General features: G+C 44.3%; 1 protein-coding gene across 2 annotated transcripts in view; it reads right to left on the bottom strand.

The window, feature by feature from the left end:
- LOC148339796 (protein bicaudal D homolog 2-like) overlaps positions 1-17,390 on the bottom strand; it is a 31,392-nt gene that overhangs the window by 7,538 nt on the left and 6,464 nt on the right. Inside the window, exons 2-9 of one of the 2 annotated variants that reach the window (XM_088290752.1) lie at positions 10,029-10,241; positions 2,938-3,090; positions 2,370-2,584; positions 2,078-2,309; positions 1,526-1,783; positions 1,248-1,451; positions 626-1,171; positions 76-227 (exon numbers count right to left, since the gene is read on the bottom strand). In XM_088290752.1, the coding sequence (XP_088146878.1) occupies positions 76-227; positions 626-1,171; positions 1,248-1,451; positions 1,526-1,783; positions 2,078-2,309; positions 2,370-2,584; positions 2,938-3,090; positions 10,029-10,241 (1,973 nt within the window). The remainder of the gene's footprint in view (positions 1-75; positions 228-625; positions 1,172-1,247; positions 1,452-1,525; positions 1,784-2,077; positions 2,310-2,369; positions 2,585-2,937; positions 3,091-10,028; positions 10,242-17,390) is intronic. The other variant, XM_088290754.1, reaches the window with a different exon arrangement.

Raw genomic sequence — 17,390 nt, 5'->3', positions numbered from 1 at the left:
GTTTGTACAATGATATGATAATTAACCACAATGCATTTTGCATGACCAGCGGGGATGTGGTGGGAAGTGTCTTACCGCGTGGCAAACATAGCTCGGAGGGAGGAAAAGGTGGCCGCGTCCTCCTTCAGGGTTTTGAGCTCATTCCGCAATTTCATCATGGTCTCGGTCACCATAGCCTTCTCATTTTCGTACTTGCTCTTCAGGTTGGCGAGAGCAACTTCGGCGGTCTGTAAGTAGCAACAAGATTCGATCAACTTTTATTATAGCGCTACTTTATTCTACCATATGTACCGTAATTCATTTTGGCAGCTTGGTGGGAAGCTCCTTTGCTTCTATTGTTCGTCAGTTGTTAAAAATTGAGGTCTTTTTCATGTCTCGTTTCTGGCTGAACCACACAAACTTTAAAAGGACTCTGTTTTTGTTCCGTCTTTGTGCAGCTGCCACCAAAGGACTGCTGTCCCCCACCCGTGTCGGCTATAGACCACATCCACATTTGCTCAACAGCTGAAAAGATTTCAAATAGTTTCCCCCCACCCGTCTTGTTTTTCTGTCCTTCAAGTCACAAATGTTTGGGATATTGAATGATCCGGAAGAGGCATCCACAGTGGATAAAAGACAAACTAACCTGCTTGTTAGCCTTCAGAACCGTCCTCAGCGTAGCAATCTGTTCCCTCTTTGTGCTGAGGAGGGATTTCAGCTTGAGGATCTCCTCCATGCAGGCCTCTTTGTCCTTGTCGGCCACGGTGCCGAGCTCCAGAGACGCCACCCTCTGGCGCGACAGCTCCGTGGTGCGGTCCACGGCCAGCTGCAAGTGCTTGATCTGGTCCCTTATGATGGCCACCAGATTGTAGATGTTCATGGGCTCGCGGCGGTGGTCGGACACAGGAGAAGGGATGGAGGAGCCCGGAGATGTGGCGCCATCGAGCTCGGTCTTAACAGGCTCGGGGAAAAGGCCCTTGGTGAGCAGGATGGGAGAGCGGCGGCCACGGCCTTCGGGGCTGCTACGCCCACCCTTGCCCTCCTTGTAGAAGTCGAGCATAACGCGGTTGGGGGTCTCGTTGTTGCACATGCACACGTGGTTGTAGAGGGTGGCCAGTTCTTCGCTGAACGTGACCAGCTCGTCCTGAGCCACACTCAGGCTGCCCTGAGATTCACCGGCCACGTCACTCAGCTGATAAAGGGACAGAAATCAAGAGCATGAACGGACTTCACTTTGACTTTCAAGTGGGACATCAGACTAAACGTACCTTGCGCAACTCCTTCTCCAGCTTGGCCTTCTCGTCTTTTTCAAAACCTCTCGTCTTCTCCAGAGTGGACAGCTTCTCGCCGAGTGTAGTCACATCGTTCTCCAGCCGAGTGCGCTCTTCTTCATAACGGGACTGACACGCCTGATACTCGGCCTTTAAAGTCTTGAGTTCCTCCTTCAGTTCCCCAGCTTCTGAAACGGCAACCTAGAAAAGCAACCATGATGGTAAATTAACTTGCATTTAAGTCGTTCTTGCTACTCGATTTAACTCCTAGACACCTTGTACTTGCACTCCAGGATCTCCGGCCCATTGATGTCCACCTCGTAGTAGTCTCCATCTTCATTGCTGTCGCGTTCTTTCTCATTGTCCAAGGCAGACTGGCGCTCCTTGCTGGCCTGCAGCTTGCGGATGGCATTAAGGTTCTCCGTCAGACGGTTCACCTTCTCCTGGTGCTCTGAGAGAGCACCATTGGCCTGCTCAAGTTGTTTCTGGGAGTCCTGCAGAGTGGACAGCAGGTTGACCTTCTCACGTTCCATCTGAGGAGAGATGACCAAGCCAAGAGTGGAATGAGATGTGTGACTTTGACTACAGATGGAAGGCGGATGACACGCTGGACTGGATTTCTGTAAATCGTCCTTGTGGCGGAAGGCGCGTTCCAAAATTAGGGGTCACACATTGGTTGCCATAACGATGACTTATTCTTCCATTTCTGGTTGCGCAAATCACGCTAACAAAAGTGGCCACGGGCGGTAATGCACCAAAAGAAATTCAAATTCAAAAGTGTGACTAGTCTGAAAAATTCGGGACTTGGTCTTGGCCAAAACACAAACCTGAATCAGTTGCTGCTTAAGCTTCTGGATTTCAGAGATGTTCAGCTCGCTGAGGAGGTCATCCACAAGACTGGGCGCTGGGTGGAACAGCTCTTCCTTCTTGGACATGCGGTTGTCGTCGGTGAGCAGCTTGCTGAAAGCGTTCTCGTAGCCATGAAGAGCGTCGTCATTGTTGGGCTCCGTGGTGGCATCATCGGAGAATTTGAGTCCATCCAGAGAGATACTCAGAGGGCTGCAGAGGGGAGATTGAAGATGAGATGATGCGGCGAATCGAGTCTTGATCATCACTTACCTGTTGTAGAGTGTGTCTCCAATGTTCATGTAGTGAGACAGCTCCTTCCTCAGGGAGGCTTTCAGCTCACGCTCAGTCTTGATGGTCTCAAGGGCTTCACCCAGCTGCCGCTCAGCAATCTCCTTGAGGCGGATGGCATCCTCCAGTTGGCTGTTCAGGAACTGCATATCCTCCTCCAGGCGACGGATTTCATGCTTCAAACCCTCAAACTCAACCTAGGCGGGGTGCCGGGAAGCAGAGATAGCAAATGTTTCATGGATTATGCAATCCTCTAGGATTCATTCATTCAATAATTTCCACTATAAGAGTACAATATCGATTTGGCATTGTTTTGGTTGGAAAACCAAAACAGTAAATCTGTAGTTTCCATATGGTGTAATATACATTATCTATAATATAATTGAGCGAATCGCTACCAGCCGAGTAAAAAAAAATGGATCTTTGACGTCTTTAGCCGTCAATGGTCGTAAATGCGTCAAATGAGATTTCAGCACTTCTTTGGCAGTGTGGAAGAATCCTGAAAGAACTGCAGCTCAAATTTCCCAGATATGAACAAGCACCACCTCACCTGGCTCTGCTTGAGCCCCGACACCTGCTTCTGCAACGAGATGTTTTCCTCCTCCAGCTCGGTGTAGTCCTGCAGCAGACGAGCCTCTCGGAACTTGTACTCTTTGATGTCATCACGCAACTGATTCCTCTGCAGCTCCACCATCTGGCTGTTCTGTGGCATTCAGTGATGGAAAGAGAAAGAGTTGTCAGTGATCACGTTTTTAAACTTAAATTTTTTAACACAGCAGGAGGAAATTGTGACTGACAGGTGCATGTTGCTTTAGCCATGGGGGAAAGCAAGCGCTGCAGAAGCCTGATAACAATCCTGATCATTAGATGTGTCGGAGGAGGGGAAACATCTAAAACAGGCGTGGGCAAACTACGGCCCGGGGGCCACATGTGGCCCGTTAAACGTTTTAATCCACCCCGCCGAACTCAAATACATATATTTTGTTTTAATGCTTTTGTTCGCTTTCATTTAAAATCAAATGTATTTTTTTTCTCCGATGAGGTGAGGTGACCAAAACACTCCATCCATCTGCACCTGGTCCGGCCCCTCTGTCAAATTTTAGAACCCATTGTGGTCCGCCAATCAAGAAGTTTGCCCACCCCTGATCTAAAACATGCAGGATAGCGTCCCTCAAGGACCGGAGTTGCCCCCCCCCTGCTTTAGGGCAAGTGTATATGTCCGATTGTCTCATTATCTAAATCTAAATCTCCATCTGGCTGTGACCAACATGTGCTTGCTGCGTGCGCTTGATTGAAGACGTGAGATGCCAGGTGTCTTCCGGCTGGGATGCCACAAAAATACACTTAAGCCATCAAGTAGGCTATTCAATGGCACAATCGAACGGATCCAGCCGAATGGATGTCCGCCGGCAAATGTGCACTGCGCACTGTCGTGCAGTGCAGAAAAGCCTTCATCAATTATAAAAACCGAAGCCACCCTAGAGAACTCTCCTTCCCCCACTTGCACCCGCAAACCTGAATCTATGAGGATGCCATGAGTTCTACTACCTCACCTGTTTCTTTACAAACTCATCTATTGCACTTGTTGACAAACCACCCTTGAGAAGGCTGCATCCTTTTGCACCTCAGAGTACCGGCACATAAAAGCTCAGAAGCCAAGCTGCAACATCGAGCTGCAAAGCTATTGTGTGATCAGGTGACGTGAGAAAGAGGAAGAAAAGCACATGCACACACACACCCCAAGGATGGTGTCATCGCCTGCGCACGTGGGACTTTCCGTGTGTGTGTGTCATTCTCTTAGAAGAGTTGGCAGAGATAACCTAATAGCTGCATCGGCATGATTAGCCTAGCAATCAATCCCTTTTCCAGGTGGCCACTGCCACTCATGCATCACATTAGCCAGTGCATGCAAGATTTCTCTACAAAATCAGACCTGACATGTTGACTGGCTGAGTCTGTAAAGTTACAAGATAATAACTGGTGAAGGATAAGTAACCTGGAAGTAAGCCGTTTCTTTCAATTACCACCACATCATTGATTTCATTGAATCGATGAAACACGACATCTGTCTAATTGGAAGCGTTTTATTGCTCGCGAGGACAACGCCCCTTTATGTTTGCCGCATGAAATGATTAATCACCATATGCAAAGCTGAGCTGCGGCGGGTGTTTCAATTCTGATTCATATTCAGGAGGGGTTGCGCATTTCTAATGAGCGGGGGTGTGTGCCGGAGAGGTGCTGCTGATTTTCACAAGCATACAGTACATCATCATGAAGTTCAGTCGAAATTGTGAAAGGCTGTGATGATTATTAATGGTGTGAATGCTGAAAGCAATACTGCACATATTTTACATTATAATATATTGTGCATTTATGCAAAGTTGATTTACGTGGGTGGTGGAAAAAATGAGTTATTGTACTTAATGTTGGTTTGCTGTTCAGCCTAACATTGCTCATCCCTCTGCTGTACGTTGTTCCTTCTTTCACATTTATTGACCGATTCCAAACAATTTCAACTTCAACCCTTCTAGCTCATTCAGGAAATCTTGGGAACTGCTTCTCAATCCCCAAATTTGACCTCTTCTACCAGCATAACAGAATCATGAATTCTGAAGATTTGTGTCAGCTGGCTGCTCGGGTGTCGTCTCGGTCAAATGTCATCTGTCTCAGCTCGAGGGTAAGTGCTATTGATTTAATACAAATAAAGGCCACAAGCAAACCAGATTACCCCCCCCCATCAACTTCCATCCGATTACAAGGCATGCCAGAGATTTGACCTTTCACCTCCACATCCTGCGCCACACAGTCCCTTTCCGCACTAGAGGTGGTGTCAGCTGGCTCGGCTGCCTGACAGAAGATCATTAGAGTATGGAGGACTTTGTGAACTAAACAGGCAAGGGACACAAACTCCTCCTGGGGTGGTGAGATAGGGAGGTGTGATCTACGGCCATCTGAGGGGCGACAAAAAAAAAAAAAGAGCTGGTTCCTTCCCCCAACCATAGCAAGCGACGTCTGGACAGCTGCCATTGCACCACACACGAACCGACATATGTGCCGCTTCCATTCAAAGTGGGTGGGCACTTTTTGCACTAAATGCTCAAAGACAGCCATGTCTGAAGGAAGAATCCAAAGTACGGTGAATATGTATGCATGATAAAGCAAATGGGTCATTTTTCATGCTATTTCTAGGCAGCAGAGTGTTGCAAAATATCACAAAAGCACATTACTAGACGAGGCTTTTAAAAGTCCCAGCTCAAAACGTCCGACGGGCCTATAGGGCTGTCAAGTGCACCAATAAAAGCTTAACAGCGTGACGATGCTGAGCCTGCTTAAATCACCCCAAAGCTTGGAGTTATTTCCCAATGTGTTTAAGCTGCTATCGTCGAAACTTCAATGGGAAATAGCGCAGTCAGAGTGGCAAAGTATCAGGATTACGCCAAATGTAGATTAGGATTTTCGTGCTTTGTTAAAGGCTATATTCTTAACACCACAGAATCCAACTTGCCATTCTACAGTCGATATTTAATCGGATGGCTCTCAAGTGAGTGCCGTCCAGACTCAGGCAACACTTACAGTATCTACGTAGATACTTTTTTGGAGTTTGAATGGAAAATTGGGAATAATGTGATCAATTGGACATTTCCCATTGAGCAACTGCTGAATGACCAGAGTGAAAGTGTGCTTTTATGCACTTAAACCTTTTTAGGCCATTTGGACAAAAGGCGGAGAAACATGTGAAGTGAACGTGTCAGACTCTAGTCTATTTATTCAAAATCAATCGATCCGGCACAGAAACATCCTCTTTGTCATTTAAGCCTCTGTCTTAAATCAAGACTGACACTTTGGTTGCTTCCTGAAAGCAGACAAAAGACTCGACATCTTCTGGGGTGAATGGGAAAGCGACTGTGTCCGATATTGTCTCGTGACTTTAAAGGCTACAAATAGACACATTGGTTATCAAGAAGACAGATTTAGCAGCGCGGGATTAAATTGTGCAGGCGGCTGCGACCAGCTAACCCACATAACATCTGGATGCTTTAGAGTCGTAGAGCTGTCTAGTCGCTACAGCGCTCAGAAATAGTGAACTAGCAACTAAATAGTGAGCATAGCACTGATGACTTTATAAGGCAAAAGTTCGGAAGGAGTCCAGTTACATTTGCCTGACGTTAGTGAAAAGGCGACGGAACAAAAGATGGCTCCGTTTTGCCACTTGACTGTGACCTTTGTAAATCAACTTCAAGTAAGGATGCAAAAGAAAAATCATTTCACGTCCACCTGTTCTGTTGATTAAACAATTTTAAATTATCCATCCATCACTGTCAACAAATCCAGATTTGAAAGAGCAGAATGTATACTCTAATGGTGTAACGGATCAAAAAACTGACAGTTTAGATCGGATCTTGGATTTGAGTCACAAGTCGTTTTGGGGAAATTTGTTATCAGTAAAAAAATAAAATAAAATCATTTATGAAATAAACAACAAAAAAAAACACTTAACTCAACACGTCAAATATGTCAGTTTTGTTAATCAACTTTAAATGCAATAAAGGTCAGCATAATTTCTTATTTTATACATGCACTGTGAAAAAGTCCTCAAATTGGAATTTAAGGTAGATCCTCTGGAAAGTGAATTTCAGACAAACGACCACACTGAAAAAAAGAAAAGACAAGTTAAGGCAACCGTCACGCAACCATGAGGGCCAACTTCAAAATAAAAGACTACGAAGGCTATTACATTCTAATGCCCATTGCATTTGCGTCAATATATTATTTGCTAAGCATTTCTCATTTATTTTGAAGTTAGCCTTTGCGTTGGCGGCGTGATACATTCTGAGAATGCTTGCAACTTCCTTGACATGTTGCAATGACGGCACACACTCGTGATGCGCATTGCAGTTCTCTTAAGAAGTGAATCATTAGAAAACGTTTATCAAAAAGAATCGTTCAAAAGATTCATTCGCCGAATCGTTCAAAAGATCCGTTCACGCCTCCAACATGCCCAACTTGAGGAAGTGATCCATTCACGGACAAGATTCTTTAATTTGAACGAATCGTTCAAGAACGAGCCAATCCAAGCACAGGCACCAAATTCGCTGTTATCTGAGGCAGACAAAAATTCTCTTTCGAGGACTCATTTCACCTCTTATAGCCAAAATCATCCCATACACGCGACTTGCAAGCTCCACGAGGATATTCAAGTTTTTCTGCTTCTACTATAGTGAATGTAGACTTATGTGATGCTTTCATGTGAACGTACACTTTTTTTTTTTTTTAAACAACCAATACGTGGACCATACGCGTTCTGGCACTTGCATCGTAAATCCCCGTTTTATGCACATAACGAAAGCCATCACTGTAGGCGTATTATATGACAAGCAAATGCGTTTAATGATGTCGTGCCAATTAATCGTGCTCCGCCCTACGATGAGTCCCGCTCTTTGTGAAGGTTTAATCCTGTAGACTGCACCGTAGCGATGAAATGTGTGTTCTCGGGGGGATACATTTGGACATGTTGGCAGACAGCCTTTGAGATTTCGTGGCGATGTGCATAACGTGTGGATCGAGTCAAGCTCTGCTGAAGCCATGAGAGCTCTCCCCCTTTGAGGAAACACAAACAGTCCAATTGTTGCTTTGATTCTACAACGATTTGAATGATTCAGACAAATTCTGTCTCCGGAAAGGACCGCTGTCCCCCATGACACCAAATTTACTCTCATAAGCCCGTCTGTTTTGCTAAAAGACTCGAGGCTTCTTTCCCTTTCTTCGTGCCATTTTCATCTCCTCCTGTAACTCCCACCCCGCTTTCTTTCTTTCTTTCATTCCCGGCTTCAGTTTCTGGGCTAATTTAAAATCGAGGAGACAATAGCCCCTTTTAGGTCTGCTCACAATGCCAATGTCGGTGCCCATGCGGCCTCCATTTGCCCGCCACACAAAACCTGCCACGCACCCGTTGAAGCACCATTAGAGGCGGTATTATCTGAAATTGATGGGGCTATTGCAGTTGCACACAATTGGAATTGGCTGAGGCCCGCGGAGCAGGAGAGGTAGCGATGATACAGGCCACCAGCAAAACGCTTTGCGGCCTGCTTGTGCTCTGAAGTGGTAATTCAAGAAAATAATTAATTATTAGTTAATATCAGTGAGCCTGACTCGTTGGCTGAGATCCACCTACAGAACCTTTTTAAAAAAAAAAAAACCTGACTGACGGGGTTTTCCAGCTCGAGCCGACCCTAAATTGTCCAACTCCCTTCCTGGAGATCTCAAGTAAACAAGATCGGTGTCTGCTTTTAAATCTATTCTGAAGATTTACTTTTTATTGTTTGGTGTTTTATATTTTTGGGTGTATTTATGCTTGGATATGTGGATCTGCTTTATTTTTTTTTATTTTTTTTTTTGGGAAAACTGGAATATAAACAAAGTCATTATATTGATCATTAACCATGAATTAGAAAATACAATTTTTAAAACATGTTTGAAAAAAAAATCTATCGAAACAAATCTGGTGAGGCACATCTGGTTTCCGTGACACCCGACATGCACCAACTTGACCCAATTACAAGGAGGGACTCAAGAGATTTTCCGAACTTAAGTCGTCGTGAGCGACATGCCATTTTTAAGTATTTCGCTAATCTCAGTAAAGAAACACTACTGACATCTGTCTCAAGCATTGAATCGTAGAAAACAGCAGTGATCCACTGCAGCTAAACTACGGTTATATTTTTTCTCATTTCCGATCCTACCACCAGCCTACACTGTAGTTAAAATGCTACCTTAAGGTTCTGCTCCACTCATTGATACTGATAGATAAAAAATGATGCATTTAAGTGTCAGTGAGTGAAGCGTAGTTTAAAAGCCCCGTAATTCTTCAAACCGAGCATCCTAAAATTTGCTGTATCGGCACACTGGCTGTCGGTGCTATTCATTTCCTTTCACCCCTTCTTTCAGTGAAGCACGGCCTCTTCAAAGCTCTTCAAGCGTGATTGCTCCTCTCCTCATCACCATCTCCATCGCACATGACATGACCAAAGACACGCAAGGCACACTCTGCCACGGCACCGCTCTCTTGTCTCTCCAAATGAGGTCAGTCGTGAGTGCAAGTGATGGATGCCATGGCGAGGTCAGACATTGTCCAAAGTGGGGCATAAACAATAAGGGCATGCGTTACCACCGTTAGGCAAGCTGACAGGAATAGAATGTGTTGGATGGAATGTGTTAAAAGCGGTTCACTGGCAAGGACTAGCATTAGCTCGTTTTAGCTCGAGACATATTGCACCCAGTAGTCTTTTCTACACCCAGGCTGCACAACAGAGGTGGAGAATTACAAAGCCCAAAAGGAAAAAGTTCTTTCAACCCAGATCAATTTCTACAAATAATCATCAGGCATATGAAAATAGATCAAGTTATGCAAGCTGCAATCAAACACCAACTCCCCAAGGCTTGGCCAACACTGCAAGAACCCAAGATGACCGAATGCACTTGGATGCCTTTTCAGGTGAAACGGATCCTTGTACATTATGGAATGAATACAAAGTTAGTACAGAGGAACACGCTCCACAGCTCCAGTGGATGCTCGCAAAAAAAAAAAAAAAAATCATCTTGTTAAATAGCTGTAGGCAAAGAGCATAATAGGTCATTTCTTACCTCTCTCATCTCTTGAGAGATTGTGCTCAGGCGTTCGTTCTCAGACTGGGTATTGGTAAGAATATTGCGGGTTTGGCGCAGCTCATTCTGCAGTTCGAGGACCCTCTGCTCATAGTAGGCCTCCTTACAAGCCGACTCCTGGATAAGAGACTCCTCCCGGCTCTCTCCATCCGCTGCCACTTTCCGGTGGTTGGAGTATGCTTGTCCAAAAGCCTAGAAAATAAGTAGACAAACTGAGTTAGTACATACAGGAAGCAAAAAAAGAAGAAAAAAAAAAGTCAATTACTGGACTATTTTGATACTTGGGAGGCTTAGGTGTGGACTGGGGCTCGCATCACCCTGGAAAAATAATCAGTTTTAGCTCCATCTGGGCCGATTCATGCATTCCACCCCATCCCCCCCTCCCCAATCCTCACCCCTGCACGTGCACTGCAGTGAGTGACCTGATGGGAAAGCACACAGGAAAAGTAGAGCAATGGGTCTAAAGAGGGTGCGATCATGAGAGGCCTGCATTCTAATACCCTTAATACTGTCAGCCGGAGGGAGATCATAACAGAGTCAGGGAAGGTCACAGGCTATTTGAATTTCATACAGATTAAGTCAATAAAGAGGGCACATATGAGGAGAATTCTACCTTATGCTGGGATTTCATCCGTCTAAGTATCGTAAGACGGGAAAGGGTTGTAAATACATCTCAACAAATGTTACACCTAATTTGTTTCTGGCCTGGAAGAGGGAAAAGTGCAGGTAGAGAGGCTCAGCCGGTTAGAGAGTGCGAAATGTATTGCTCAGTCGAATCTAGGTTAGGCAATTCCCTCTCATCATAATCACCGCCCAGATTTAATTCTCCACTCCGTCATCGGCGGCTTTCCACCAACGAATGCAGATTCACGGTCAAGTGCGTCAAGTAATCTAGAATCACCTGCAGGAAGATTGTGACTGTGTTTGCAGCATTATAAATGCTCTCGTCTATGAATGCAGACCTGCACGTGAATGGCTACGGACAGATTTAACGCTGTATTAGATTAAGATTTAGAATTTTGTTAGAGAGAATAAAAACTGTATCAAGTCGAATTGACCTATTTTGGGGGACAAATTTGAGAATGTATGCTACTGGTTTACCGAGTTTTTATGTTTTGTGGCAATGAATCCGAATGTAAATGTGGGTCGCTATAGCCCACGTGTTTGACATTTATGTCTCGATTTATTAATACGATCCGAAGGCAATACAGTATAAAGCAACACATACCACAGTATAGACATTTTGCAAACTGTGTAGATTATATGAGGTCATAATGGGACCATAATCCGTCCTCAGATGTAGAGCTGGTCTCATGTGCAACAAAGAAAAGTTCACCATATTGATTTAGGAGATTCGTCTTCAGGCCATGCGACACTCCCGCACCAAAATATGAAGGAAGCCGTGTGGTTTTTGCCTAATCCTACTGAGAGACAGACAAACCAACGTCGGCAAAAACAACCTCCTTCCACCAATGAAAATAATGGATTAGTCTGAGAAGGAGAAGGCTGTTGATAGGAAGAGATTTCCTCCTTAAGTAACGCTGGCCTACCTGGCCAATGAAAATGTCAAAACAAGCGCCTATCAACCAGTCACTTGGACTTCGGCATCAGTCATGGCACAACTGGCGTGTTTCAAAATTTCCAAAACAAAAAAACTGAAAATCGCAGTTACTATGGTGAGTCATTCGGTCGTAATTTAACAACTTCTCATCTAATTTCAGGGCTGAAAAAAAATAAAATAAATAATCGCAAATCAAGGGAATGCAATCATTTTATTGTGGCCGCATGTTGGGATTACGAAAAAATGGCGCCAATCAAAGGTCTGTCCTGTAAAGCGTGTGCACCCCAAGACAAAAGACTACTGATTGGAGGCCTCTAATCTCAACGCCCAAGCATGGATTTAGGGAGTGTAACTTTGGGACACACGCCACCGAGCCTCTAATCTCAGGGTGAGCTGCTAGTGCCAACCCAATTTAATATTCATCTTTATCTCGCCATATGCTGCAGTTTTGCATTGGACATGAGATTATTAATCTCTCGTGAAGCTAATCAAAAGATGGTCTTTAGTCATTATTACGATGTATAGTCAGGATTGCCTGACAGATTTTACCCAATGGAGGGAGAAAACCTCACTGAACAGACGGTCATATATCCCTCTACGCAACCTCTGATGTCTGATTCCAGTTGAGTGCAAACATACTGTTTCCGCTCAGCGATTCCATTAATTCTGCATACGTCGTGGAAATTACGTGGTTATACTGGTCACAAGATTGACATGGAGGGAGAGAGACAAACGATTCTTAAAGGAAATATGAAAGAGTAGGTTGTTATGATATGGTTTGCATTGTTTGTTGGACGTGATCAATGTTTGTCACTCGATTGTTCAGTAACTCAAAGGTTGCTAGAACACCCATGGTTAAATCTTTGATTAAAAACAATGCCTATTGTTTAAGACACATCAGAACAAGTTTTGAATGTGGCTGTAATTTGAGATCCAGTGGTTTAGACTGCTGCTGCACACGTAACAAGACTATGACCACCTGCGCATAGAATTCAGACTGTTACTTGAAGTTCCTTAAGGCCTCAACACAATAACTCAACGTCGGCCGTTGGAAAGTCGGTACACGCTGACCGTTTGACGTAACGCGCAACAATGGAGCCATTGTTGGGGCAAATGGGGGGGTTTTGGTTGGTTTGGTTGTCGGGAAAAATGATCACTATGACTGGCTGTCAGCGAGCCAATCGGTGCACTGGACAAGAATGGGAAGTGACGAAAGCGGACATATGATGAAATTTGAAGCTATTCCTCAAGAACTGAATCAACTTGGCTCATTTTCCACATTTCCTCTATGGACATAATGACTGGCTGGACAGAAGAGCGCAAAGATTCATTCACAAACGACATCACCCTCGAAGGCTACGCATTGACTATCGCCCCCAATGGCCTGGAGGGGTACTACTTCTCACGCATGCGCAGAATAGTTGGTGCGTCTCCGGTCTGACGTGCCGACTTCTAGGCTGACGTCTGATTGGTGTGTAGGGGCATTTAGGTGGAGGGGGAACAACAAGGCTGAGAAAACACAGGTCACAGATTCCACCGCTGACAAAAGAGCGAAAGGAAGAGTTTTGGTAGTCTCACTAGAACAAAACAAAACTGAGCCGTTTAAACCAGATATGACAAATAACTCTTTAAAAGCATCACACTAAAAGTCATGACTTCCTGTCATGCAGTGCTTCTCAAATAGTGGGGCAGGTCCACAAGGGGGGGCGCGGTGCGATGCTGAGGGGGGCGCTTGTTTTTTTTCCCACCGCTCTACAATAAAGGGTAATTGCACATCCACTCCAGTAGTTGGCAGTGGCGCACTCATGGCACATTGTGTGAAACGAGTATTAATTCGACCGTGTAGGTTAGTTTTGCCACAAAAATGCTATTATTTATAGTTGCGGTGGAGAGTGGGTGGTGGGATGGGGGCGGGAATTTTTTTCTTATTGCTAGAGGGCGGTGTAACAGAAAATAATTGAGAACCACTGCTGTGATGAAACATTCTTGAGCCAAAATATTGACGAGATGATGCCTTAAGGGCAAAAATGAAATCGCAGACCCTTGAGATGTTGAAATGTGATATCGCAAAACACTTGGCCAGACACGAATATGCTGGTGTTACGGCATTCTTGCGACATTTTTACTTTTTGTTTTTGCTAGGCCACGAAGAAATGCCAGTAATGTAGAACAAAATAACTCTCTAAAAGCAGTTCCGACATTACGGTGGTTTTTCACCAAGTGCCAAGACGCTGAATCTGGATGCAGAGTCAGAACAGTGGAACAAGAAGGAGGAAATCGGTCACACACAACTGAATGGAATCTCCTGCCTCGTGAATCACAGCTCACGTGGAGTACGACTTGGCCATGATAAACAGGAACGTCATCCTCCCTCCTTCTTCCTGTCTCCATATTCACTCACGGGCCACTGAGCAGTCAGCTACATTGCTCCAAGATGTGGCGCATTCCTTTATGAAGCTCAAGAATATCAACTCTTACTCTTGTGGTTAGAGGCGTCTTGAGAACTTGCTGTATTACTGAAACACATTCATGATCCAACACTGCAGGCTGATGTGCAAATTACATCGCATCACAGCACACAGTTTTATTTTTGTAGCAACACGGTTCGGTGAGGAATGCACTCCACGTCACGTGCCGCCGCGTGCGGGCGGAGTTAATTCGATTTACAGCAAGTTACCGATTAGTGGATGCAATGCCAACACCAATGACACCGCTCTAATGAGTAACTGAGAAGCTAATGATTGCTTTGGATTTGCGTCGTCAGTGCCCATCTGCAGAGATTAACTCCCCAAGAATTTGAGTCCCCCCCCCCCCCCTTTGCTCTTTGTATGGACTCAGTTTCATCATCAATTATCATTTTTAACTTTTGCGAGAGACAATTCTAGATTATTCTTACAGAAAGACGGGGAAATGTGGGGCCATGAATTTTGAAAGTGTGCCCACCAGCCAGAGATATATCGCAGCACCTGGTGCTCAGCCCTTGTGGAGTCTCCCGCCATTGTTATGGAGGAGTGGTGCAAAAGCCCACGAGCCATGCTCGGGGTTCTAGATGCTAGTAAATCATATTGGAAACGCATCAAGGTGAAACAGGATGTACACCAGAGTACATACAAGAGATTTATACCTCCTTCAAAAGGAATACTTTTGCCTCAGGTTTAAAGGCTATTCTCCAGGAGGTATGACACTAACTTCCCGGTTAGTGCATCACAAGAGGTTCTCGTGGCAGGGAAAGAGAGAAGGTCTGAAGCAATGGAATGATTTGGAGTGGTTGTACAGAAACAAGCCAAGTGCAAAATGAGTCGTTTCTTCGTACGACCTGAGCTGGAAAACAAAATCTGCGATACATGGCATTTTGGTTAGTAACAATTGCTAAATTTCAAGGAATATAATCAATACAGATTAAATATTCCATCAACTTTGGCGTCTTTGTACAGCTACAATTGATCCTTAATTATTGTCTGCTACTCGGAGATTCCCTTCTTCAATTAGCTGACATTTCATCGGAAAATATCCACAAATAAGCTCATCAGGGCTAAAATTCATGTGTCATCAAGTGGAATTGGATCTTGTAGTTCAACCGTGTTCCCCCGGTGTGAGGCGGCTGGCTTTAGGCATTACAAATTTGAAGTTTGTTCTCATCGGTTCAACAAAACTTCATTGCTGACACAAGACATAAGTGTAGACTCTTTAGGTTGGTGTAATGTGGTAATTACATTGTAATAAAAGAAGCTATATTTTAAGATATTTATGAGAGGAATACAATTTCCACCCAAACGATAAACGAGGCGACAAGTGCATTCTTTGCGGGCCTTTTGCTGTAATGAGGCACCATTTTTTTTTTTTTTTTATCTTGACCGCTTGTGCTTTTTACTTTTCAGATGATTAAGCAGCATTTCAACAAAGGGAACGGACGGTGACTCGAGGGAGATGAGCGTTTCTTTATCGCCTCTCTACACTCGCTTTTGGAGGCGACTCACTTTGCAATGCAAAGACAGACTTATTTCGCCGTGTTGGATTGGAAGGCCCTGGTCTTCACACCTACAACACAGGCAAACGGTGCAGTTGCTATGTTAATCACGGTGACTGAGCAAGAGGCGGTTAATAACGGCAAGGATCGGGTGGAAAGGCTGCACAGATGGTTGTTTTCGGGCTCAGCTCACACAGCTTGTGGTCCTCGATACTGCTTTGTCAAGCATCACTTACCCAAGTCTTGCGCCTCTCCAAATAGAGATGTGCTTAAAATGGTACTTTCTTTGTGACGTGTACGCTGTTCATCAATTTTGTTGTTTGCATTTAACGCATCTGTCGAGAACAGTGGCCAGCAACCGTGTCATGCCCAACCAAGGTCTATATATTTATAGAATTTTGGCATCTGGCCAAGCCTTCAGAGCAAACTGAGTCTGTATTTCATGTTATTCTCCTTGAATTTCCCAGAAGACTCACAACAGAGAAGCAGCTGGGACCAGACGTACAAGCACACACACACACATGCACGTACGTTGACCCATGAAACGAAGAATATGATCAGAAGAAGTAAGGCAAGGTTCATTTGCCAATTTGCTTAAAATGAGTTTATCTTAAAGGCATCCTTTATACATGCCTATTCTTATTAGAGTGCAAATAACCAACATTTACTCAAACCATTATAAAGAACACAAGTTAAGAAGCTGAGTTATGTCCTTCGCTCTATTTACATTCTCTTGGGTATGCCCAGCCCTTGCTCCCAGCCATGAAAGCACTAATGACCTCCCTTCCTCTTATACAGCAATTAAATCCTGTATGTGGCAGTTTGTGCAAATTCTACCAATTATTTCTACATAACAAGGAGTAATGGGTCAGTGTTGGTGAAGTATTTTCAACAACACACCATTAAAGGGGAAGTCAACCCGAAAAGCAAGAACATGGTCTAGGAAGTCCCGCTAGTCTAAACTTGGCATTCTGATTAATATTGCATTCGCGGAATATGAGTTAAGCAGCAAAATCCATCCGTTTTTAGCCATCTCAGACAGTAGCCATTTTGTGAGCCCTGAGCAACTGTGATGTCATTTTCAGTCGACAGAAGTGACAAAATGGCCGCCCCCCTAAGATGGCTAACAATGGGGGATTGTTGCTGCGTAAATCAGATTCCGGAAACACGATATTACTCAAAATGCCATGCTTAGACTAGTGAAGGCGCATACAACATTTTATTGCAAATAATTATTAGGGGGTCGACTTCGCCTTGAAGGCAAAGGCCTAAAAGTAGAGCTGATCGATTCGGGGGAAGAGCTTGTCATCTTTCAACTAGGTCAATATTTTTCATGAGAAAATTTCACAAAGAGTTAAGTGGTATATTTCATTTTCATTCACAATTCATGTCGACATTTGTGTTAGCAATCTCAAAGAACCCTGCAGAAATACAATCTAAGCAGAGGGAACTGTGCTGCAAAATACTTCTCATTAAAAAAAATAAATGAATAAAAAATAAATTAAAAAAATCAGGGTTCTTACTCTTTTCTTCAAATTATTTTCCCTGACTTTTTCCATCTGCTACGGTGTTGGCTCCCAAAAAAGATGAACCGCTCTGATAAAGATAACCAATCAGATGTTTTTGTGCTGTATATATTCAATTCAATGTTCCCTTTCGAGCCTGAGCCAAGACAGGAGATGGGGAAATCATCATTCGGTTGCACTGACAACTGGTTCCCCATTTCTCTGAGCCCCTAAGAGATATGCACCAATCCAGTTCAGTTATTTTTACCATGCAACCAAGTCTTCGCCATCCCTGAGGGCTTTTAAAA

Source organism: Idiotropiscis lumnitzeri, chromosome 3 (genome assembly GCF_059441095.1).
Source record: "Idiotropiscis lumnitzeri isolate Australia: NSW breed Sydney's pygmy pipehorse chromosome 3, RoL_Ilum_1.0, whole genome shotgun sequence".
In the NCBI taxonomy this organism is placed as follows: Eukaryota; Metazoa; Chordata; class Actinopteri; order Syngnathiformes; family Syngnathidae; genus Idiotropiscis; species Idiotropiscis lumnitzeri.
Note: the sequence above shows the minus strand (reverse complement) of the source record. Positions and strands in the feature narration are given on the sequence as shown.